Source organism: Rhamphochromis longiceps, linkage group LG16 (genome assembly GCF_057381845.1).
Source record: "Rhamphochromis longiceps isolate RC_006_pf linkage group LG16, R_longiceps_female_GT1.1, whole genome shotgun sequence".
In the NCBI taxonomy this organism is placed as follows: Eukaryota; Metazoa; Chordata; class Actinopteri; order Cichliformes; family Cichlidae; genus Rhamphochromis; species Rhamphochromis longiceps.
Genome location: NC_140572.1, coordinates 37,998,227 through 38,024,473, shown reverse-complemented (window position 1 = coordinate 38,024,473; position 26,247 = coordinate 37,998,227). Strand labels below are relative to the sequence as shown.

The 26,247-nt window shown below is 42.0% G+C and overlaps 1 protein-coding gene across 4 annotated transcripts in view; it reads left to right on the top strand.

Moving 5' to 3' along the window:
- The window catches only part of LOC146651637 (partitioning defective 3 homolog B-like), a 235,087-nt gene that overhangs the window by 62,099 nt on the left and 146,741 nt on the right, over window positions 1–26,247 (top strand). For all 4 annotated transcript variants that reach the window (XM_085383729.1, XM_085383728.1, XM_085383730.1 and 1 more), the window contains exons 5-8: window positions 8,624–8,691; window positions 19,539–19,622; window positions 21,317–21,442; window positions 25,568–25,820. In XM_085383729.1, the coding sequence (XP_085239855.1) occupies window positions 8,624–8,691; window positions 19,539–19,622; window positions 21,317–21,442; window positions 25,568–25,820 (531 nt within the window). The remainder of the gene's footprint in view (window positions 1–8,623; window positions 8,692–19,538; window positions 19,623–21,316; window positions 21,443–25,567; window positions 25,821–26,247) is intronic.

Below are 26,247 nucleotides of genomic sequence, written 5' to 3'. Positions count from 1 at the left end.
TCCAGGTGAGCAGTGGTTACCAGTGGAGTCACTCACCGGTCTGTGTAAACGAAGCTTTTGGCTACAGCCACATGTACACAGGTATTTTTGTAAACTGAGATTTTCCTTTTTTTTTTTTGTGATCAACATTTTATTGATTTAAAACGGGGTTGGGGGGGGGGGGGGTACAGACATATACAGCACAACTGTAAACTGCAGTAGCAAAGCAAACATTAGCAAACAAGGCATAGGGACAGCAAAGAAAAGACACAAAAACACAAAGTTAAAACCAATTATTGCCTCTTCCAGGAGATAACTCTGGATGAGAAGATTTTCCAAGCGTCAACAGTCGTGGGTCGAGCTTTATTTAATTTTGCTGTGGTATGTTCAAAACCAATAACACGGATAAGACATCGTCTCCAGAATGATTCCATACAAATGTCAGGACAGAACCATTGCTTTGTAATAGTCTTCTTTGCGGATGTAAATCCAGCGAACAACATTTTGCATTGCATTTGTTTTAAGGAGATTTCAGAGGTATCGTTAAGGAGACAAAGACCAGGATTGGGAACATAAAAAACTTCCAGTACCTCAGATAACACAGAGTTCACAAAGACCCAAAAATCGGATACCACAGGACAGTCCCAAAACATGTGCAAAAACGTGCCAGGTGATGAATCATTGCAGATGTGACAGTAATACGTAGCCTGTAGTTTCATCTGGAACCTCCTATAGGGCGTAATGTATGTTCTGTGTATGGTTTTGAAATGAATTAATTGATGCGCCAGGTTCTTAGAAGTCAAACTCAGATTAGACCACACTGTATCCCAGTCTATATTAACCTGTAGTTCTCCCAGTTCCCTGACCCAAATAGATTCAATGGGCAGGGACTTCATACCATGTTCAGCTAATTTGTTGTAGATTTTGGAAACAGAGGGTCTGCCAGATTTAGGCAGGATCCAGTCCAACATGGGATGAGAGGGAAGAGGAGAGTCCCAGGGGACACCGTATGCTTTTAAAGCTGATCTGAGCTGCAGATATACAAAGTAAGAAGATGCAGGAAGAGAAAAACGTGTCCTTAAGTCCTGAAATGAGCAAAGGCCTTGGGCGTTGAATAGATCATCAAAAAGGTTTATCCCGAGTGAGAACCAAGAGGGTTGAACAAATGGTCGGCTGCCACATAGTAACTTTAAATTATGCCAGAGTGGTGAGCTTTTACAAAATTTAACTGGAGCACCCAGCCGCCGTTCTATCTTCCTCCATACCTGTATAGAGTTGGCAATAATAGGTCCAAATTCGTTGTTGTTGTAGAGCGTATTGGCGGGAACATTAGCAAACAGAAGATCTTGTAGTCTATGCGGTGCTGCCTTGGCGGATTCGATCATTTTCCACGCAGTAGTAGTCTCTGGGTTGACCCACGTACCGATTTTCCATTTTTGTTTAAAAAAAAAGAAAAAAAGAACCATGTCCACAACGCAAAAAACAAAGTCAAACACTGTCAAGGACATGCCGAAGCAGCAGGTGGCGATATAATTGTAACCGTGTAGAAATGTTGGCCAATGAGAGGTCTGGAAGCCTGGGAGGGAAAGAGAACAAACTGCAGAAGATTAACAGCAAATAGTATTTTGTCTATATCTGCCATTGTAGAAATTCATCTCATGGAAACAATAACATGGCGCACATGACTAAATCTCTGTTTTCCTCGTCCACACGCAGTTTTCAAAAATCTCCACGCTGGCAGGAGTTTTTAAAAATCTCCGTTGTCAGTGAACGAAAACACATAGAAAAATCACTGTTTTCAAAAATACGCGTTTAGGTGTGGACGTAGCCTTAGTGATCGTTTTCACAGCGGCTGGCAGCAACCTCAGTGTGTGACTGAGGCCAATTTTGTCCTTGTAAAGTGGACACGCATACTTCTTTATACGCGACAGTCTTTGTCGTTTCACATAACAAATTACAACAAGTACCACACAACTCCACTGCTCAAATGTTGTGGGCCGCTCTGCAAAAGCACAAGTTAAAGATATATTTCTTTTCTATACACATGTATCCAGATAATTAAATTAATCAAGTAAAACAAGTTATTTAATGCTCTCATTTGTTAGCCTTAATGTCATTACAAATTTTTGAACCACTGAACAGCATGTCTTTATCCTGTCTTCCTTCTCTCACCCCAACCAATCACAGCAGATGGCCCCGCCCCTCCCTGAGCCTGGTTCTGCCGGAGGTTTCTTCCTGTTAAAAGGGAGTTTTTCCTTCCCACTGTCACCAAAGTGCTCGCTCATAGGGGGTCACATGATTGTTGGGTTTTTCTCTGTATGTATTATTGCAGGGTCTACCTTACAATAGAAAGCACCTCGAGGCGGCTGTTGTTGTGATTTGATGCTGTGTAAATAAAACTGAATTGAACTGAAGTGTTAAAATTCTTCATTATAAAAAAGTTTAATATATTTTCTAATGCTTTATCCCATCATTGATAATTAAATACACCTGTTCATTAATAATTGACACACATTAACAAAATATTATAATAAATAAAATCATTATTGTGTGCTTGTTGTGTAGACATGCAGTCCTGACATGTTGTTGTGGCTTTATTTACTCAGAAAGTCCCTCCAGTCCGCTGGTTAAAGGAAGCCTGTGCTTGATTAGACTCCTGAGTAGTGATCCTTGAGCCCTTGAGATTCCTGACTGGACAAACACCCTTTCTTAATCACGCTGTTTTCCCCACAGACCTCTCTGTTTGCAGGGTTTAGTGCTTTAGGGGACTGTGGTTGGTCCTCAGAGGTGGTCAGTCTCCATGCTCGTTGTTGCTGAGGATGACCTAACATGTTTGTGACTGTGCCACATGCATTTGTCCTGCAGAGTTCAACGGCACCTGGTTGCACCTGTTGTCTCATGTCTTGTTGGTAGTTGTTGAGTTTTGTTACACTGACTTCACACAAGTGAGATGAGAAATAGACCAGTAACCCACAGCTTGGCACTCATAGTAAACTCCATAATAAATATTACGCACCTTATTGCTAATAACATTGATCTTTCCTGGAGAAATAAGGTAAGGAGTTTAGGGCCACAGATTGTGTTATTCTAAACTCAATTTCCACTCCGTACAACTAAGCTGCTGTCACTCGTGCAGCTACTGATATGAAATATTACAGGATGTCAGTAATGCAGCAGGCATTGAGGTGCTTATATATTGGTTGACCACATCAGCTCCTCAGGCTTCCCTTATTTCACACATAAAATCTCAGAACTGTAGTTTTCAACTTATATTACTCCTATTACTGTGAATTAATGTTCATCGTCTTTAATAACTACATTGTGTTACGTTAAAAGAGTCATACCCGGACCAAAATCATACCCGGATCATACTGATCCACATATACGTACACTCATCATGGGCGTGAATGTCATGGTAATTTTCTGCTTTTAATGTTGTCTTTGAGCTGTTCTTTTTACAGGGTTGGATAATTGTACAGCAGAGATTTTAAAACACAAGAATAGATGTAGTCCATGTGTCAGCGGGTCAGGAGGACCAACACATATCTGTCTGTGTGTTTGCAAATATAAACCGTTACATCAGATTTAAGTCCAACCGTTCCACCGTACCACAGCTGTAAAAAGAAATCTCTCTTTCTGCACGTTTTTCCTTCACATCTTTGTGTTTTTTAAGCCGTCGGTGCCACGCGGGTTTCCTCCATCTACCTGCTGTGCTGCAGTAACTACCATGTAAGTGCTGGAGTGCTAAATGGCCCTGTGCTGAGTGTTTTCTGAAGAAATTCTCTTTCTGTTTGTCTCTTCCTCGTACGTTATTTTCTCAGTCGCTGTCAGTCTTTTTTCGTCTCTTTCAGCGTCCCTCACTCTTTGATTCATTCGCTCGTACTCACACGTACGCGCACACGCTCAGTCACTGGCTCATCTGTCTCTTCTCAAGCAGCACGGTTCAGATAGAGGTAATGGCTCTGGGTAATTGTTCAAATTGTCACTTGGCCTTTTGGTGAGAGCGATGAGGGGAAGAAAGTACTCTTCTTGGAGTAATTCTCTGTCTTTCTCCTGTCTCTGTCTTTGCTCCTTCTCTTGGTCCCCTCTCTTATTTAATTTTGACCTGGAAAGATTTACTGGTGCAGCTCTTTCTTTCTAAATGCCAGACTCAAACGAGTACAGTACACCAAAAAAACCCACTCTTTTCCCTTTCTTACTGTTTGTCATGCTTACAGCACACAGACACACACAGGCAGGGATACGTGTTGGTAAAAATGTGTTGCTCGGGCTGGGGGTGCTTATTATTGTCTAGAATACCACAGGGACACTGCAGCACTTATTTTTAATGCTACACCTGTGTGTGTGCATGTCTGCATGTCTCATCATGTCTTTTGTGCCACCTTTCATGCATGTTTGTCATTGAATTTATTTTTTCATATACACATCTATAACTGTGTTATTAACAGTGTTTGGACAAACTGAAAAACGTGTTTTTCAAAAGCATCATTCTAAAAACTGATGTGAAAAACATACAAAACATGAAAAAAGGGGAACAAAATGATGAAAAGTTGTACAAGTGGAGGAAAAACCCCAAACAAAGAAAAATAACACCTGGTGGAGTGAATCACAGCTAATGGGGTTAATGAGAAACATGAGTGGGTGTAAAAAGGGCGTTCCAGAGAGAGAAAGTCTTTCAGATGTGAAGCTGGGGAGGAGTTTACCAGACTGTGTGGATGCATAGTTTCAAAAATGTGCTAATAATAAACAATAATATGAAGATTTTATCATGAATTTCCATATTTGTAAAGGAATCATTACTTCCTAATGATATAACATAAACCTAAGCTCCATAAGCTGCCATCCAGACAGAAGAGATGCTGCTTACTCCAGTCAGACAATCCCGCCCAGTTGGAGCATTATGAAAGTAACTGGTGAGCAGCTGAAATCGTTAAAGAATAGCAAAATATTTGGCTTTCAAATAAAGCTTACAAAGTAACCAGAGCTGAGAAATGATGCCAGTGTTGGAATAGCAGCACAAACTGCAGCTGCAGTGCCTCTAAGTGAAGGCTGCTGAAGGCTGGCTGCAACACAAGCCCATCTCCAAAGACTCCGTCTTAACATGAGCAACTTCACAGCTTTGAAAAGGACGTTTCCAACCTGATGGAAAATAATAGTTTAGTCCTCATCCACCTGGATGCTGTGGTTAGGGGCGTGGTCCGTATGCATTGACATGTCCCTGACGCTGACCACTGTGTGCTAGGCCTGCATTTTGTTTGAAGACCACCAGGTGGCGATAACAAAACCCCCTTCTAGTCCTGTAGAAGTCTTTGGGAAGTCTTGGCTTCTGTCTTGGACTCTGTAAACACTTTGCTGCTGAGTTTATGGGTTCATTCACTTTTTCCGGTCATATTGAATATTCTCCATATTATCCATGATGTGCTTGTTGGCTAACGTGTTGCCTATCACAAGTCATCAGCCAATGAGCGAGAGGTCTGACAGTCAGACCCGAACCTCCTTGTCACGTGTGGTTTTGGGAAACCGAGATGGGAATGGTAATGATGCTAACGGTAAAAACCAAATAATGATGTCACTGTAGCTAGTCTGTGGTTCAAACCAGTCGGTGTCTGTGCTTTTATCATCAGTTGGCCTGTTCAAAGAAGAAATGCTGCAGCGCAGTGGTGAACACGCCCCTCTCCTAAACCTTTTCCTGAGATGTAGCGGTACATGTCCACTTATCCGGGAAAGGAAATTCCAGACAGCTGATTCAGTTTATCTAGCCTCAGTGTTTTCATTGGGAGAAACCTGTATTACTCATCCGTGGACGTCTTTGTCTCCGCTGACTGCACGCCCACACAGTCCACATGGTGAACAGGGAGGAATGCTGGTTTGAGCGAGGAGTCAACCGAACCGAGGAGGGGGTCTAAGAGTAAATCTATACTATCTCACAATGCTGTGATTGCAGTCACCCCCAGGTCTCTGTGAATAGTAATCATAGCCATTAGTGGTTATGGCAGTTTGTGTGTCAATGCCTGTTACACGGCCGGGAAAACCTGCAGTCAGCTGAGACTGAAGAGCTCACCTGGATGATGAAAGGTTCCTCCTGCTGAAGTCGTTGCCTCCAGATGAACTGAATCAGTGTTGGGTTTTTTTTAAGTACTGAATTAATGATTCTGTTTTGAGCTGAACTTGGTTTCATTAATTGCACTAAATGATTCTGACGTGCACTAAAAACTACATTAACACCCAAAAACACACTTCACTCAGCACGTGTGTGCTGTAGTGTGTTTCATGCTTCATTGATTCCTTTACCTGCTGCAGTTTAAAAATTTCAGCAGAGAAAAAAACATTAAAAAATAGTTTAATTAACTTAAAAAAAAAAAACAAATTAATGAGAAAAAATATTAAATGTTATATCTCAGTGCTTTTGTTTCCTTTGCTGTTCAGAATTAAAACAACTCCATATTTATTCCTGCACATTACCAAAGGGAAGATGGATGGCGTTGGCTTTGTCAGGTTCATACAGATGAAGACACGTAAAGTGCACACGCAGACACAGAATGCATTAATACTAATTTATCATACCGGCTGTGGTAGCATTTTCAGGGAACACTTAGCCTGATTGGTCATTCAATAATTAGTAATATCACTAATAGTTTGCTCTTTTTATCCGCTTTTAGCAATTATTAGATTGGACCATGAACGCTAAACGCTTGCAGGCCATTTGTTAAAAGCATAGTTATTCAAGGATTATCCATCAGTGATTCAAAATGGAAAATCTGCTTCTTTATTCTACACGTTTTGCAGAACCATTAATGCTCCAAGTATTGATTAAGCTGTCCAATTCTGACAGACTAATATATTCATTTTTCCCTGCAGTAGGCCTCAACATATTTCAAATAAATCTTTGTCATTGAATAAATATATCTTTCATTTCTTATCAAGCTTTAGATCTTTCAATCATTATTTTTAATAAACTTTTACTTTGCGTCCAATTAAACTGTCCGTCTTTGTGGGAATGTCTCACATTTTCTTATAATTATTAATTCCTCTGTGGGCTGTGATTTACTGACACTGCTGAATTTGCAGCTTTGTTAATACTTCTAACCTCTAAAAACTAAATGAACTTTTATTGTTAATGTTTCAAAAAAACCTGATTATCAGCATGAAAGTGAGCTAATTCCTTCAAATAAGAGCAGCGACTCCAGTTTCCAAACTGCAAGAGGTTCAGTGTCTGTAAGTAGAAGAAGTGTTCAGAGGAACGCGCTGGTGTCAGTGTGAATAATGAGAAACATTTATTCGTTCAGATTCATTTACTTGTTTTAAATTAGCCTCTGATAAGTAACATACATTGGTGGCCTTTTGTAATTAATATTTTGCTCTTCCAAAGAGACACAGAGTGAGAGAAGCTGTTACTACACACATTTATTAAATGAGACATACAATTAAGCACCAGAGGCTTTGCAGTTAATATACGAGTGACTGTTATGACAGGAGGTTACTATAATTAATGTTACCTGTCATCCTGTTTCTAATTAAGCTCACGTGACGGCATCGACAGCCAGGCCAGACTAATTGATTTGCGAGCCGCCAAACCGCAAACATATGTTTGCTATCTGTCATTCTGCGGCGAACGTGACCTTGCCTTCCTCGTCTTGTCGCGTCACCCGTCGTCTCTGACTTTACGTGTATTTCGTGACTCGCCCCGACTTTCCTCTTCCTTGCTCTTCCTCTCCCTGGTCTCATTTGTCTTCCTCTCAGCCTCTCTTCGTTCCATCTATTCCTCTCTCTGTCTCTGACAGGTGGAGTAGGTCATGTGGCAGTATTGGGGGGACTGAGGTCAGAGGTTAAAGGTCATATGAGTCCATTAGTGTCTACCACTAACGGAGAGACTTATTGACCTGCGTGTGTTTGTCTCCATATGCTCAGACAAGCATGCTCTCCAAGGTCTGATGTCCCCCTGTGATATTCACCAATATTCATATGTGAGTTTGGGTCATTCTTACAAATAATAATAAACATTTCATATAAAAATAAATCTTCAGTTCTTTGCAAGTGTAGTTTGAGTAGTTTTAGAAGTCTAAATTCTAAAAACATATTAAAATAATGAACGAAAAGTCTGTCACTAAAGACTGACTGATAATATATCCAAATGTCCAAAAGTATTACGCTTCACAAAAAATGGGATTTTGTGGATTATGAATTATGAAGTTTAAACATCTACTCTGAGGAGAAATCGACCAGTTACATTGTTTAGTTGATCCTGTTCCTGCGAGAGCTCCTTTCCACCAGCACTGACCGAAGCCCAGCCAGGTCTGCCGAGGTGCGTTTCCCAGTCTGATGATGAGACAGCTTTACAGGCAGAAGCAGTCGGGTCAGTCCTGTTGGCTGACAGACCTGTGGCTTTATGCAAACTTTACACTATGGTATAATAAATGTGATTCACACTTGCGTTTACCTTCTTCTAACAGGATCGGCTTCATATATGAATTGTTATTTGTTCACTTCACTCATTTCTTTATTCTAAACTCTGAATTTTAGACAGTTTAAATCAAAATACATAAACTTCCTTGGCTTAGTCACTCATTACACTTTTATTTAAACCGTAATTACTTAATTTGTCCACATGTCTACAGTATACATGCTCTGTGTCTGTTCTCTGCAGGCAGCTGGTCCCACTGTGGAGAGGCCAGCAGGGGTGGAGCGGCCAGCCAAACACCCCTTCAGTGGAAGGTCAGTGTGTATTTGTGTGTGTGTGACTGACTTCTGAACTAATTGCTCACCTTGATAAACATGTAAAATATATTTTAAAGAAGTGTGGTCATGAAGCTGGTTGGAGCAGAGATGGAATAATGACTCGCAGAGAGCAGCAAAGATGGTGGTGGAGCGACTGGAGGCTGCTGTTGTTTTGATTTGGTGCTTTGTAAATAAAGTTGAATTGAACTGAAAAAAGAAGAAAAAGCCTGTTAATGCCCAGGTGTGTCTCTGGATGGCTGCCGGGTGCTGAGGCTGCGGTTGAGGGTAGTTCTTGTTTGTGTGCATGTTTGTCTACATTTGTGTTTACTTCTGTTTATGTGTGTACTTCTGCCCTACTTTCCCTTCATTAAAGCTGTATTCTAATCCAGATCAAGGCCTTCGCAGATGCAGTGCAAAAAGCTCCATCATTAGCTCACTACAAAAGATTGCCAAAACAGGGTCAGGGTCACAAACAGAAACGCAGAAACACACTCAGTGAACGCACACGGCCATGCAGAGACCGCCACACTCACATGGGCTGAAAATAAACAGCTACAAACATGCTTGCATCTTTTTTTTTTTTTTACTTTCACAGGCAGACACACATGCAAACACTAATGAGTGCAGTAATTAAGTGTTCAGGGTGTGCAGTGCCCTGTGCCTCCTTTGGGCCTTTAGGCATGTGTGCACATGTGCTTGTTTTGGTAGTGAGGAGGGCAGGCTGCCACATTATAACACAGGGAGAAACAGTCCACAGCATACGCAGTAATCTGTAAAGTACTGCAAATCTGTGCAGGAGTGCTGACGGTGAGGCTTTAGCCAGGTGTGTTTCTGTGGTCAAGCCCTGCATTAAGCTCCTCCCTCTACAGAAGCCTGTACTGTGAGATGGTTTACATTTACACCGGAGCAGATTAGCACGATACCGTACCCTGCACTCTTGGCTTGCTCTGGGGCAGGTTACCTTACACCCATCAGTCGAGAGTGACCAATCGATTTTCTGGAAGACGGTGTCAGATTCCCAGAAAACTTTTAGGGAGCTTGTGAAGGTTCATCTGTCCCTGACGAACACCAGTAAGAAATGCAGATTCTAAGCTGCAGCTTTCTACATTGTTTTCTCTCTTTTGGCTGAATACAATTTAAAAGCAATTTCATTGTTCCATAAGCTTTAACACAGAAATATCCTGAGAACAGGCTACCTGAGCCTCGTCCTCGTTGACCTTATATCAAATTTGCAAGTAAGCCTCCTTCCCAGTTTGAATTATGTTGTATATTTGCGCTCAGGCTGTTCTACACCACTGGGATTGCAGCTAAGAGAATATGGCAGTGAGTGTCTTTATGAAAAACTGGAGCCACCGCTCATTTATTCATATTTCAGTAGGAAAATGGGAAATGGATGCTGCAATTTATTGAAACGTGCAAACATAAATAGTTTAAGGATCGTAAGAAAAACCAGAGTTGGTACAATTCTAACAAAGTTGTAAGTCGGTAAATGGTGTGAAGCCTCTGAGGCAACCTGTCGTCTGATTTTACTGCTTCAATAATGTTGAGCTCCGAGCTCTGGGAGGCCCGATCCGTGATAACGTGTTTCTGTCCAGGAATGCTTTTACTGCATGTTTCAGCATGTTTGGGATCGTGCTGAAAAGTAACGTCATTGCCACCCTTTGGTGCCATTTTAGCCGCTTAGTCAAAGGAAAAGTTCTAAAATGAAAAGATTCACGACAAAAATGAAGATTCTGTGTGGAACTGTAGCACCAGCCTGTTTCTCTGTTAAAGTTCCTGTTTCATAACAATGTCGTCCTCTGATTAAAATCTAACAGGTAAACAACTTTATCTAGTTTTCTAACTTCCTGTGAATTGGCAGCTGAGGCTGAGAGATGAAGGACGTTTAAAGAAAGCCCAACATTGTTGTGGTTGATGATTCATCCCTCGAATACTGATAGTGATACTTACATTTTGCCACAGCTCGCTGTTTCTTCACGTATTTTTTGTGTGATTTATTTAGTGACGATCACAGATACGAGAAATTCAGAGCTTTCTGTCGCAGCGCAGACTTCTTGTGGGCTGACGAGGCGTTCACTGCCACAACTATTCCAGAACAATCCTGCATGGCGTTGTTGAAAAGATTGCTTTGCCTAACAAAGTCCCACAGTAACTGCCTGATAATCGTGCCGTTACCTGAAAGAACTGTTTCACTCTCCTCGGCTTGTCCATTAGTTGCCGTGGCACGAATGAAAACGAGTATCTGTACGCTTCGTTTCCTCGTTCTCTCGATTCGATCCGAACGTCTCAGACGGATTCAAACGCGTCTTTCTGTTAACGCTCGTGAAAGTGCCCACACACCCAAACAGACTGACTAATATAAAAACCAAGACAGTGAATGAGTCAGCGGCTGTTACAAAGCGATCCGTGTGCAGCGCTGACCTCCGCTAATGTAAAGTTTATTACCGAGTGCAGTTAACACTCAGTTAGGACAACATGTAGTTAACCTGTAAAGGAGAATTATGAATGTGTTGTAAGAATAATGTGCCACCTTAGCCTCTGCTTTTAAGGCTGTGCACACGCAGGAATTAGATCACACACACGTAGACGACACGGAAGCAGCCTCCGTGACAGATGTGGGCAGTACCTGCTCTTTTTTCCCGGCCTTTCTATGGCGTCCTCATTAAATCATGACTTACTATAACTAGGGCTGAACGATATATCGCATTTGCGATAATATCGCGACATGATCAAGTGCAATTTTCTAACCGCAAAGGCTGCGATTATACTCTGGACATGTCCAAATTCATGGGCTGCATCCTCCTGAGGCCGCATTTGTAGACCGATTACGTCACAGCGACGCGCCGAAGGCTGTCCAAATTACTACCATATCCCAGAATTCATAGCGCGGCCCAGCCAAACTCCAGTTTCCAGCAATGGCGGCCGCTACTAAGTTTTAAAATTACTCATACTAATCTTTCAGGGTCACAAAATAAACTTTTAAAATATTTTCAGGCGAGAAAGTAGTTGTGTAAACATCAAATATCCGCTCGGTTTATCAAGATATCCCATATTTGCAAAAGTGCTTCGACGTTTTCAGAGGCGTCTGCTACCCACCAGCTCGACAGCTAGCCGGGAGCTCGAGGGTTACTGATGCGGCCGAGAGCGGCACAACTCCCGGCACATCATTTTCAGATCACCGCGGAGTTTCGCTGCTCGGGTTAAACGTAATATATAAGTCACTTAGACAACCTAAAAATGTTATTGTTGGGCTTTTTTCAGTGTTTTGTTTGTTCGTGAGTAAATCGGTTTGGCTGAGATTAAAGTTATTAGATTAGATAAAATAAAACTTTATTAATCCCCCGGGTGGGTTCCTCCTTGGTTTTCACACAGCTGACTAAACGTCAAACAGAAAACTTATTAAACAGAAGTATGAGACAGTCGAGAATTTACACCAGTGTCTGGTTATATTTTAGATAGCAAGAAGCAGACGGCCGAGTTTATTAAACTCCACCGAGACAGCGGTGACGCTAATCAGAACTAGACCGTCCAATTTCACGCCTTTAAACTTTAAAGGCGTGTTTGTGTGTGTGTTTATACAATTGCTATTATGTTTGCACTTTATGTGTAATGTTACTGACTGCAGAGATCAGTAAGATGTGTGTATTTTTTATTTATTAGTTTTATTTATTTAATATTATTTTTTAATTGAATGACTGTCTAGTAGTTCACAGATGTCGAAAAACTGAGTGTGGTAAAGCCACTGATTTTGTTTATGTATATTTCTGCAATCTGCACATTGTACTGACTTTCATTTTAATGTTTACACCAGGGTTCCTTGTCAGCACTTTATGCTCAGATGTTTGTAAGCTAAAAATAAACTATTGTGTATGTTCAAATATACTGTTGTGATTGAAGAAGTTAAATAAAAATGTCAGTCATCAATTCATGCATCACCTCATGTCATCATAACAGAGGTCTGTCTTCCAGGAAAGAACAGTTTAAAATTAATGTAATATAGTATTGGCCATACTATATGATGTATTGCTTGTCTTTGTTTAATAATACAGAAGACAAAGACCTTAAAAAATAATCGCATATCGCATCGCAATCGCAATATTGGGGCAAAAAATCGCAATTAGATTATTTTCCATAATCGTTCAGCCCTTACTATAACGCACAACTTTGCCTCCTGAATTAATGGACGGGCAAACTAAATGGGAACAACCTGAGTCTGATTACCTCTTGTGACACTTTGCCGTTCAGCGCAGTAAATATAACAGTTAATATTTAAGACACCCGCTGAGATTTGTTTTATTTTCTCTGTAACGTTTTTTTCTCACACCAACCATCTCATCTGTGAGTAATGTAGACGTGATGTAATGGTTTCCGTGGTCGCTGGGGAAACGATCCTTGAAATTGCAAAAAAGTCCAAAATGAGAGGAGCGCAGCCATAAATACTGGAGCAGAGAGGCATACGTTAGAGGAACACGTGCGTCCCTGTGACAGAGTATGAGTTTTGTGCGCCGTGTGTGTTTTTGTGCGTGTTGTCGTCCTCCCGGAGTGTGTTTGCGTGCGAGCATTCGTGCACCTTTAAATGTGAAGCTACACCTATAAATACGGTTATGGCTCATCATAATTTTTACCGCGCTGCGTGCACACCAGAAAACTCATTACGTTTGAATCAAAATGTCCTTTTTATACAGGGAAACAGATTTACTGTAAATTGGTTTATTGAAATAGCATTTCAGCTATATTATGTTTCTTTGTGAATAAGGCAGGCAGAGTATCGGAGGTGTTTTAGAAGCTATACGAGCTGAAGAGGTAAGTAGGCTTCACCGAGTGCAGAAAACTAACTGGAAGTAAGAGGTTTAGCCTTGCTTTACCAGCGTATGAATATGTATTTGGGGACCGAACACTTCCATTCGTTGCCAGTGAATTTTACTCTGCTGGTGTTTTGATACTAATCTGCTTATTTAGTCTCTGCCTGCAGTTCAGGGGAGAAAAGTTTGAACCGAGATTGCGGCGTTGATTATTCTTATTACCGAGGGTCCTTTTATGACGCGCTGTTGTGACCTTCTTAGTCATAAGGAAAATGGAAATGATGCAGGGATAAAGAACTGGATATAAAGCCATCGTGTCTACATTTAAGTATCAGTTATATCATATTTCTTTTAGGATATTGGGATTCCTGACTGTAAGAAACCTGTTATGTTGTGAACTGAGAAAAGAAGGACAAGCTTCATATAACTGGGGGTTAAATTACACCCTCACCCTGTCACCCAGGTGTCATGTAGGCTGCAGGGAGTTACTTTGTAATGTTGGCTGTAAAATTACAAAATCTTTCTCATCCTTTAGGAACTATTTCAGTTTTCTTTGTAGCCCAAAATGGTCGAGGAGTTAATGTGAAGCGCACACGGGAACATCTTTGTCTGTGTTCATAGTACGCTATGAATGCTTTATGCTGCCATACACCAAATATCCTGGTACATTGCTTATAAAGCTTATCTACTGCAAAAGCATTCAAATTACATAAAATAGTGCCGACTGATGATTTCAGTACAACTTAAGAGTTACCGGTTCTGTCAGTAGTTAGCGAACACAAAGTAATGTATTTGAAAGCATTCCTGAATCATCCAGCTAAGAAAAACTGAGGAAAACACTTGGAGTGATGAAAGTAACGTCCAGATGAACAGACGTAGCTTTCTGGGATAAACTAATGTACGACTTATTAGCTGTAAGTGGTGTCGTCATCCTCTGTACTCAGACACGATGGCACCAAACAGGCTCTAAAAAACTTTTAAATCTAACTTCACAGGCAGTTTTAAAGCTGCGATGCTTTTTAGAGTAGGGCTCCATGGTCTAAATTAGGGCGAACACATGCAGCGTTTCACCTTTCAGCTCTTTTGCAACCCCGGCTATCGCCATCTGGTGGAACTCGCAGAGAATGCAGCTTTAAGAACAGAAAAAAATAAGAAACTTGGATTTTACGAGCTACAATGACCTTTGAAAGATGTTTGCTCAAATCAAACCAAAGTTAATCAAATGAAAACTACATTTAAAATGTAGTACTACTATTTATTATTGCTACTGTCAGGGCCGGAGTGGCTGTACTGCAAAGATTGTCTCCAATCCTGAAACTGCAACATCTGGGCACAAGTCTTTGCTCCCTCTAGACGAGCCCTGAATAATGTGGTTTTGATGTAACGATGCCAGGAAAGAGTAAATGTGTCTCCATAGGTTTATAAATGCGTTTAATATGATTCACAAGCATAAACCCAGATTTATAAATAATGTAAATGTGTGTATATTCTGTTTTTCAGCCCACCCACAAATACAGAGAAATTTGAACATCTAAAACTATAATAATTAAAGTTAAAATTTATAATCTACAGACAATATTCTGAATTTCCGCTTCACAGACTTGTTCACTTTTGAAAAGCTTCCCGTGCACGTGTCTGAAAATATTTGAGACGTTCGTTCGGCTCACTTACAGTTTGTTAAATACGCGTGCGCAAAGTTTCCTCGACATGCACAGATCGCATCGTGTGTGCATGTGACGTTTTGAGAGTCTTCCTGAATCCGTGCTCGTGCAGATAAACAACTGTAGGCTGGATTCAACTGCTAGAGGAAAACTGGGACATCTCAGCTTCCTGTGGAGTCCCCTTTCCTCAAAGACAACAGGCGCTTTTTTCCTAGATAAACAGAAAAGCTCATCACGCCTCGACTAGAAGACTCACGCTTACCAGTTACAGATGCCTGGATCTAGTTGTTCCACGTCACGTACAATATATCTACATTCAGAGATTAATCAGCATAATATTAGTGTTCGTCTGTCTGCTGTTTCCCCAGCAGAAGAGCATCCAGCATGTAGCAGCGGCTTATTTAAACCATATATGAACTTTCATAGGCGTTTTACATGTGTGTGCACAGGAAGCTCTTTGAAAATGAAATGATCACATTTGTGAAGTTTGTGTAAAAATGACCAGTATTTATTCCACACCACACTGCTCTGTGAGCAGCTGACATAACCGGGATTTGGGGCTGCTTTGCTTCCTCTGAGCCTGGACTCGTGTTTATGAAACAGCAGTGAGTTCAAAATTGTATCTTTCTGTTTTTGCGAGAAAACGCCAGGGCAGCGGTTCATGACCTGAAGCGTAGACATCCGTGTTTTAGATGAGATTCTTCAGTGTGACCTTTTAAAACAAACCAGGAATAACGATGAAGTTTTTAAGAAGGAGACGTCTGATATTCCTCCTCATCGATAGACCCAGAAAAAGTCTGATAAAGGTTGATTCCCTTCATACTCCTGCACCAGTTGTAGGGTTTTCCTCCCAAAGGTAACGTGTCTGTGTAGGTAATCCAGGTGAAACCTCTTCAGCAAACTTGTGCCGTCGCTTTGCTTTCCAAGCACCTTCGATCTGATCGAGGTTGTTACTGTGACAAACTCATGTTTATTGCACTTTGCTCTTATGCATTAAATACTATCTCTGCTACTTTTGTTTGTGAAGGCTCTCATTTATTTTATACTTTGAGTTCTTGTGTATTTTCTCACACTTATCTGTAGTATTTTTGTGTATTTTCACTGCCTTGCATTTACTCTGGCGCTCTGCGCTTGAAAGACTGGCTTTGAGGGGAAAAAGGAGGGAGAGAGAGAGCAGGATAAATAAGAAGAGGGATGAGACGAGAGGGAGGAATGCATAGAGAGGAAGAGAGCGCTTTGGTAATGCACATCCTCTGTTTTTGTTATTTCTCCTCTGTGTCTGTCTTTCATAGCGAGGATCAGTGAAGTGGCAGGTGGATAAAGGGAACACCTGCTCTCTTCATCTCTCTTTCGCTCCCCTCTCTTTGCTTTTTGCCTCTTTTTTTTCTGTCTCTTGTTCTCTCGTCGCGCTCCCTCTCTCCTTTCTCGAGTCTCACCCATTTTGTCTCTCCCTTTCACCCCGACTTCATTTTTTGCATTGATGCAGCCTGTCAAACATCTCACAGAAGAAAAAACGAGAAAGGAAATGCAAATGGATCTGAAGTGTTTGTGTGCGTCGGTGTGTTTGTGTGTGCGTGCCTGTGTTGTAGTTAGTGTTAGAGATCAGAAGCGCAGCAGCAGGAAGGATAGAGGGAGGGGTGGATGTTATTTTCCCTCTTGTATTAATTCTTTTCATTAGCCCTGTCTGATTAATTCAGTGCCTCCTCCCGCCTTCATTTCACTGTATTTTACTTCTAGACCTTGGTTGCTCGCTACTTTCTTTTCTCCTTTGTCCCTGTTTTTCTCCTGTTATACATCAGTGTTACTTTTCCTTCCTCTTCCTTTCTCCTTTCATGCCGTGTTCAGACTGATTCTGTGATGTGAGAAGGGCGGTATCGGTTGCTTTCTGTGACCAAGGCTGAAAAATCTCAGTAAGTGTTTGTTTTAAATAAAGTTAAGTTTATTATTGTGATCACTAATGCAGGAAAACATCTCAACTTTACATTGTCATTCATAACACCAACGCAAATCTACTCAGCCAATCACATGACAGCAACTCAGTGCATTCAGGCATGCAGACATGGTTAAATCAAAAAACTACTCTGAGCCTCTCTGAGCACACAAAACCTCAGAGCAGTGTTTCCAGCACCTCGTTAAATCTGTGCCACGATGATCAAACCGGCTGACGCGTGTAACGCAGTTCAAAGTGTACCTAATGAAGTGGCAGGGGCACGTATGCTGATGAACTGTCCTCTAATGCTCAAAATTTCAGTCATCATAATGACATATACTCCTGCACCGTTCCCCATACTAAGTCTAACACCCTCCTGGGTGAAGGCCGTCAGTGGGGTCCTCCAACGTCCTTGGTCCTGGCTTTACTCTCATGATCTCAGTTTTATCTTTGTGGATGTTCAGTCGTACAGCTGCTTGTGCGCTTGTCTTCTCTTGCGTTTGCTGGTGGTTGCAAGATAGTAACGACAAATCTTCAAAAATAATTGTAAAAAAAAAACTGAAATCCAGGTGTTCCAGCTGTGTCCACTTCACTCCGCTTCTTCTTCCTTCTGTGATTTTCTTCTTTAACCCGTCAATCACTCACAGGATTGGGAATGGTGATAGCAGGCATGCTTGTCTCACCCCAGTCTGGATCTTAAACTCATTAGGAAGTTAACCGACTTCATTGGTACTACAAGGTTCCCTGTGCACACCATCCAAAGCCTTTTCATAATCCACAAAGTTGACTTACGCTCGAGTTCAGCTCAGTTGACTGTTCAAGGATGATGCGCAGGGTGGCAGTCGGGTCAAGACAGGATCTGTTTCTTCTAACTGTACATGAAGTAATCTTTACTGTAAGCTTGAAAAGGCACACTCCATTAATGCTGACTGCATTTATTTCAGGATCCAGAGATGTGACTGGTTTAGATGGGATATGTTATCCTTCCAGTTGATTCCATGGGCCTGTCTCATTTGGATTAGCCACAAAAATGTCCAGGAGTCACCCTAATCACATGTAATCATATGTCATTATACGGTCATACGACCGGTCATACCAGAGCTTATGACCATGTCATGACCTCTGGTATGACCAGTCGCGGTCTGGGACAGCAGCTGTGGTAGCACCAACCCCATCACTTTACATTTCCTTATTAACATACAACACAATGGTGTGCTTCAACAACACATGGAGAAATGGTATGTGTGTAATGACAGTTTCCAGTGTGATCCAGTCAGTTTTCCGGTTACACACTGAGAGCATGCTCTAAATCTTTAAACACCACTCTGTGTCCTTGCCTCTGTCTTTCTTCCCCAGTCTCACTTCCTGTTGTCTGGATTAAACTCAAATCTGCTGAGTAGCGATGAGGCAGCATTAGCTTTCTGTGTGTGTGTGTGTGTGTGTCTGAGACAAGGAGAGAGGGAGAACTTGTTTCTACACTTTGCATCTTTCCCTGTTGCCATCCAGCATCATCAGTAACCCTCTCTGGAGTTTATCAGCATCTGTGCTGCTATCAGTTGATGGGGGGGTGGGGGGTTTACAAATGGATGGATGGTCTAGAGAGAGAGGGAGACAAAACGAACAGATAGTCAGAGACGGAGAGGGGAGGGCAGAACAAAAGCACAAAACCAAGTTCAGACAAACTGGCTTCTAAAAACACGCACACATGCACGCATGGAGCAGAGAGAAGGTCAGGAGAGGATTAATGGCTGTGCGCTGATAGATAAACTAATCAAACAAACAAAGACTTCAGCACACACATGCATTAAAACACAGGCAGAATGTAAAGCAGATACATACTTGAATAATCGAAGCTAGACAGAGACACTGAGAGACTGAAAGCAAGTCAGAAATCCTCAGAGAAGGATGCCACATAAAAGTTGTGACAGGCGTGCGCACACAGCAGCAATCTGCACTTTTATTGACTTTGATTAGAGTGTTGGCATCGCCTCCTCTGCGGCCTGGGTTTGCAGACATGGATTAAGTCCTCGACAAAAAGTATTTTTAGCTCAGTGAACGGATCCATGGAAAATGACGTTTCAATCTTGGATAGCGCTTCTCCAAACTTTTCCTCCCCAGACCGGCACAGGTTTTTGTTCTGGTGGTACCACATGTGTGTGAGGGCTGCCCTGCTGTTTTCTCTCTGTCTGCACATTTAACATTTAATCCTTTTATTTTGTGTCATGCCTGATGATTAACCTTGGATACTTTTTAAGGCACATCTAAGCTTTTTATCTTGATTTCTGTTCTCTCAGGACTTTCCTGATTCTCTCGTCTCGTGCAACAACTGAAGTAGTTCAGTTGTTCCTGTTGCTGTGCTACGTCAAAGCTACCCTTCCTTTCAGAGTAACTGAACTTGTATTATTTTGTTTTCTTCCTCTCTGTATGTGTGTGTTCACTGTGTGTGCACAGCCTGACCAGAATGGTGGAGATCCTAGGAGAGGACAGCCCTCTGGGAATCCACGTGGTGCCCTACTGCTCGTCGCTCAGCGGACGGTGAGTTGCGCTCACAACACACATCCTTCTATTTAAACCCTAATTCTCTACTTTAACCCCCAGAGACACTGTCAGATTACCATAGAAAGCATATACTAAAGTCATCCCGTCATAATCCTGTTATTTGCTGCGCTGCACTACATAAACACCCAGAGATGCTCCCACAGTGGGGAAAAGAAGAAAAGGAAGACATGAGTGCACAGCTATGCAGGGCTCTACTTTGGGTGTGGGACAGTCGGGCAGTGGATGGGGATTTCCTCACGGAGAGCAGGATAACGTTTTATGACTGTTCTCATGACTCACCTGACCTCACCAGTCTCCTGCTTGAATTCCTCGTTCTCTGTTTTTCCCCATCATGCGCTCCACGGTGTTTTTTCCTTTCTCACACACTCATCTCTTTGTTACCTTTTAACCTAGTTTCAGCATTTTTCATCATCAAACGCTGTATTTTGTTCAAGTTAAGGACCCGGAGTACTGAACTGTTGCCATTTTCTTACATATTACCATTTCACTCTCAGTTTGTAAGTTTGAAGGTGTTTATATCGTCTAATACAGATAACGTTAAGATGTCCTGACATTGTTACTACTGTGTTTAAAGTCATTCAAGGAGCCGAGGTAAGCAGGCAGTCTTTGCAGCAGCGACTAAATAAACAACATGCAGTGCTGCTCTCTTCGATTTTGGGATCACATCCCACATTTTCATAGAAGACACAATGCTGAGTGAGAGAAGAATCACCTGTGATGAGTCGTAATGCACCGCGATGCACAGAATCAGGCGGACATAGAAGCATGCATTTAAACTACATCATCACAGTCAAGCGCAGACTAAATCATGATTGTACGCTGATCTTATGACTTGTTTGTGAGAAACAGGATTTGTTTCTGTATAAAACTCCAGTTGTTATCGTTGCTGTGCTTCACTGATGTGCTGCGATATAGCCAAGCATCTCCTCTTCGGCCTGATCTCGAGTCTTTGCAACTTTGCAAACCTAAACCATGCTGGCGTGTTGCGTGCTTTCTCCTGGCGACCCTTCTAAACGCCACACTTGTCTTTTCCTAATTATGCTGTGATGAACTTTCGTGTTTAACATGCTAACTGAGGCCTGTCGAGTCTGAGATGGAGCTGTTGGGTTTTTTGCGATGTCTCTGAGAACAGCACAGTCTGACCTCGGGGTGGATTTTCAGGGATGCTCAGCCCTCTGAACGTTAGCATCTTTCTTGAATATCTACCACTTCTCACTGCAGAATGATGAATAATCAAATTATTTGGAAATGACATTATAACCCTTGTCAGACTCGTGGGCAGCAGCAGCTGCATCTATAAGCTCATTGCTTCCATCTTTCCTCCCTGGCATCGTGTTGGCACGTGCTTCAAAGCTCCAGACCAGCAAACTTCTGTTTTTATAGAGGTGCTCACACTTGCTGATGATCAGTTACCCTCTTCATTCCTTTGGAAGTAGTCAGGGTGTTTTCACAGGACCACAGGGAGTCTTGTGAAAACTTTCTTTTTCACAGGACTGTAAGTTATAGTAGAAACCCACAGCGGAGCTTGGAGATAAAATGACCATAACTGTGGTAAAGTAAACCATATGGAGACTCGTCTGTCTGCATGCAAGAAGTTCTGTGCGTTTGTGAACCTGTGCATGGAAAACGTCCTTTAATCTCTCGCTCTGTTCTTGCATGTTCTCCGTCAGGGCTCTTGGTCTGTATATCCGTGGAGTGGAGGAAGAGAGCCGCTCCAGAAAGGACAGCCTGTTTCAGGAAGACGAGTGCATCGTGAAAATCAACGACACCGATCTCATGGACAAGACCTTCAGCCAGTGAGTACAGCTCTATTAGAATAAATGCACGGCCGTAGAATAAAATAAACACAGCGTATCGTGTTACAGTTAATGTCCACGTTGTGTACGGACCAAGAAAGAACTGCTTTACGTTTAGGAGCTGCTGTTTCTTCTGTGAGTTTTGGTTAATGGAGCAATATAATCGCACTTAACTTTAAAAGTAGGTTTGGATACGTTAAAATTACATTAATTTGTGGTATTGTTACCAAGTTAGTGAAAAAACTAAACTAAAGTATAAACCTGTCTTCCCCTGCTGTCTCACCTTCTGTGAGGTAGCACTGCAAATCCAAAGAAATGCAGAAAAACACTTGGCAGATGTTTAGCTGCTTCTGGATTAATCTGTGTGTGTGTGTGTGTGTGTGTGTGTGTGTGTGTGTGTGTGTGTGTGTGTGTGTGTGTGTGTGTGTGTGTGTGTGTGTGTGTGTGTAAAGGAAAGATTTGTTCAACCTTGGAGATCAAATGTTGGAGTTTGCTCACGGTGCCCCTGAAGCCTGAACAGGGCTACATAAACACGAGTGTTTAGAGATGTAATGTGATTACAGAGCATTAAAATGATAAAAGACACCCGTAAAAACAATTGCCACAGATTACAGGCACAGATGCGGATATTATATTGATTGCACCACATTACACTGTGTATTCAGTCCACACAACAGTTCCTGTCCAGTGTTCACTGTGGTAATGAGATTACGCGTGAGGTATTTTATGCTGTACTGTAGGTAAATGGATTATCACCGCTGAGGTTTGTACCTATTGTTCAAAGACAGGTGTGTAGCCCCCTGTGCACTCGCTGACACACAAACACACACACGGACAGTTTTTCTCCTGTATTACACCCTTAATCTTACATGTGATATATCGTCAGTCTGCATTAACAAAGTTGAATGGACTGTATTACACACACATACACACACATACACACACATGCTCTCTCAGTATTGTTCCGTCATGGCAGGTGTGATATTGTGATATGCAGCTTGATCCTGCAAAAGTGGGCCACAGAAAGTCCACTGATCCCCCTGAAAGCTATGTCTACACACACACACACACACACACACACACACACACACACACACACACACACACACACACACACACACACACACACACGTTTTCATATCTTAGTGAGGACATCTCATTGACACAATGCTTTCCCTAGCCCCTTACCTGAACCCTAACCTTCAAAACTGAATACCTAATCCTAACCCTCAGCCTAAACCCAACCATAACCCGATTGTAATCCTGACACTAAAACCACATTTTGAGCCTCAAAAATGTCTTCAAACTCATGAGGACCAGTGTTTTGTCCCCATAAGTATAATAGCATGCCAATTTGCTGTCCTCACAAACATGTCTAAACATGTGTACACACACACACACACACACACACACACACACACACACACACACACACACACACACACACACACGCAGCTATCATATCCACTGCCATTGCCCTGTGGTGGCGTCCTGCGCCCATTAGCCCACACATCCACTCACTTCCTGTATCGTACACCGTGCAGATGTTGGCCTTTGGATTTACATTTGTAATAATAATATAAAAGCATAGATTTCCATGAACCGCCAGCAGGCATGAGGGCTACAAAGGTCTACTTTTATGGTCATATTTGCTAATATTAGAGACTTTAATAATTAGTATGATTCAATATTACAATACTCCCTCTGAATGAGTGAACTGACATGTTCAGCTCTCCTGGATGTCCTGTGAAGTCTCTGTGAGTTTTCTCTGTGATTTTGCATCCTGGCAGATATGATGCTCAGTCAGTTTGCCGTGAATGTGTATTACACATGTATGTATTCACAGAGGGGGACTCTAACGTGGTGTGGGCCTGCCCTACTCTCACATTAGTTATCAGATTTAACAAGATGCTGGAAGCCTCCTTTGAGATGTTGGTCTATATTGAAATTATGCGGCTTTATCAGCTGAGCACTTGCGCTGCAGAGCTCCTGATATCAGATATGGTTAGCAGTAACCAGTGTAACCAGTTTGACAGTACTGCTTCTTTGTGACATGCTGAAAGTGTCCATTAGTAGACGGCAATAAGAAATCCGTGTGGTCAGCAAAAATATCCATAAAGGCTTTTAATTGGTACCATGATTGATTTGATATTAGTGCCCAAGATGTTCCAATAAAACATTCTCAGCACGGAGACCCCCACCATCAGCTGTGACTGTGGAGTCCAAGTTTTCATGCTGTTGTTGCCAAATCTGACTTTATCAGTGGAAACTGAGCTTCTTCACACCAGATTTAGTGACGTTTGCTCCCTGCACTCAGGAGCAGACTCGCAGTGATGGAGGACAAAGCACTGACCCTGTAACAGCAATGATATTCACTCAACGACGGGACGAGAAAGGAGCCGGGCGTGGTCATCGTGCTGTGCTTTCTGAGACGTTGGTCTGCTGAGCACAGCTGCACAGAGCGGTTTCTCTGATGTTAGCAGCAGCCAGTCTCACGGCTGCGTCTGATGTTGCTCGTAAAAAAAGGTGTTCCCAGATGTTTTTAGAAAAAAACATCAAACTGTGGTTTTAATTTTCAACAACAGAGCAAAAATAATATTTCCTCAGAGCCCAGCACAGGAAGACAACATATCATAGACACATTCCCACTAACACATCTTTAGCGTGGACGTGTCGGGAAGTCCAGTGGGAAGTGTTTTAATGTTACTGTGGGAGATCCACTGAAGTTGTACATTTCTGCAGGCACAGAATGTCAGAACGCTGATGTTTGTTTTGGATTGAAGTATTTGGAAGACCAAAGAGTAAAGGCACCGAAATCAGTCGCAGCTTTTACGATTTTCTGCGTTTCTCAGAGGACTGATGAACCGTGTTTGTGCAGTTTGGGGCAGGACCAACGGCAGTGTGGGAGACGGTGACACACGCTCCCCACTCAGGACATAAAGGTGGCGGCCTTAAGTCTGGAAAGACGACTGGGTGTGAAATGAGATCCCAGGAAACCCCGTCAGCCGTTCACATTTTAATTTCCTAATTTTGATCTTTATTGTTCTATAAACCGAGCCTCTGGCTGTGACAATCTAAGCACTGCTGTCCCAGATTGGATGTTTTCATAGTAAGATAACTAAATAAATAAGAACGCAGGTGTTTCAGTGAGTGTACTCCATGATGGCTGACTCTTTATTGATTTATCGATTGAGTCTTCTACGTGGAAACTCCTCCACCTGAGTGGATCTTTAAGTAGTTAAAAAATCATTATAATTCCATACGTGATTTATTAGGTTCCACACAGGACTTTCTAAACATAGTGTCTGGTTACGGTTATTTCTAATCATTATAATGCGCTCGTAATCTGGGAGGGAAACGATACGTGTGTAACCCAATAAAATGCTAATAAACTGGATTTGCTCTGTCAGTTATCTGAGGAGAATAATGGTGTGTACTGCAGCTTCTGACACAACCGTTCCCCTAACGTACTTATTGGGATCTGATGTAGACGAATCCCCTGCAAAATGATGTTTTTTTATAGATCATGAGATTATGATGGCCTTCTGCACAGGTGTCATGGCTCGGTGTTGTCTCCTGTCTTACTCCTGAGAAAAACATTAAGAGATGCACAGAACAGCCAGCAGTAAGCAGTGGCACATTGTAAAATGTGCGGATGTTATATTTCAGGTTAGGTTATAATGTCTTTATGTCAGAATTAACCTTTGCACACAGAAATATAAAATCTGCCATTAGTTTAAACTCCTGTTTAGCTGATTATACATCAGCTTTCTTTGCTTACTTGTCAGAGCAGCACCAGCCAGTCTTAGAAATGAAAGTTAGTCTTTTAAGATGAATGATCCTATTGCAAAAATCAGATATCCCATTTATATTAATTACCAATTAATTGACATTTTTTGTCATTCATAATCATATTTATACCATGTGTCTTTTTGTATTTTTCTCCTGATTGAGTTATCTACCCTTCAGTAATTAGTTTTTGTGTCAGAGATGGATAACTGCTCTTCCTGTGTAATTGTGATTAATGACATGATTCCTTTTAATGTTCAGCGTGTGCCACTTGTTGTGCACGTAATGTGCTACAAACTTTGAAGTAAAACTTTCTCCTCGTTTTCGTCCTCTCAGATCTCAGGATGTGTTCCGTCAGGCGATGCGTTCCCCGGTTGTACGCCTGGAAGTCGTGCCTTCTTTCAACAGAGAGCGCTATGAGAAGAGTCTGATTGGTCAGCTGTTTGGCAATAATACCGGTCCCACTGGCAGCCCCCGAAACACCAAAGAGCCTCCGCCCCCTGTCAAAGCCAAACCTGTGTTTAAACCCTCGGAGAATTCAGCCGTGCGGCTGGCGGAAGAGACGGCCGGCCTCGAGCCGGGTTTCAGTGTAAGTTCCTCTGCTGCACATCCACAGACTGACACAGACTTTGCATCTGTCGTGCACGCTTTGTAAAAAGTTTGCAGTTTTAATGATTAATGTGTGCACAGGCAAACACAATACAGCCCGGGCTTGAGCTTCGGTCTCCTCACCTTTCCTTCTAGAGCGAGTGCTAACTTCTCTCCAGCCTCCTCCTTAAAGACAGACCATATTTCCCATGGTCTGTTATTTCGAGTGCTAAATATACTATTTTTTATTTTTGGGTTGCTTTAAATTCTTTAGATGCTGTAATTGTAGAAACGGGTTCAAACCTCGTGTTATTTTGACCTCCTTCCTACAACGATCAAGTCCTAAAACACAAACGGATGCAACTTTGTCGTCAGCATCACCATGGTGACATGGCTGACATTTAAAACAGCTGGCATTGCGGCAGCAG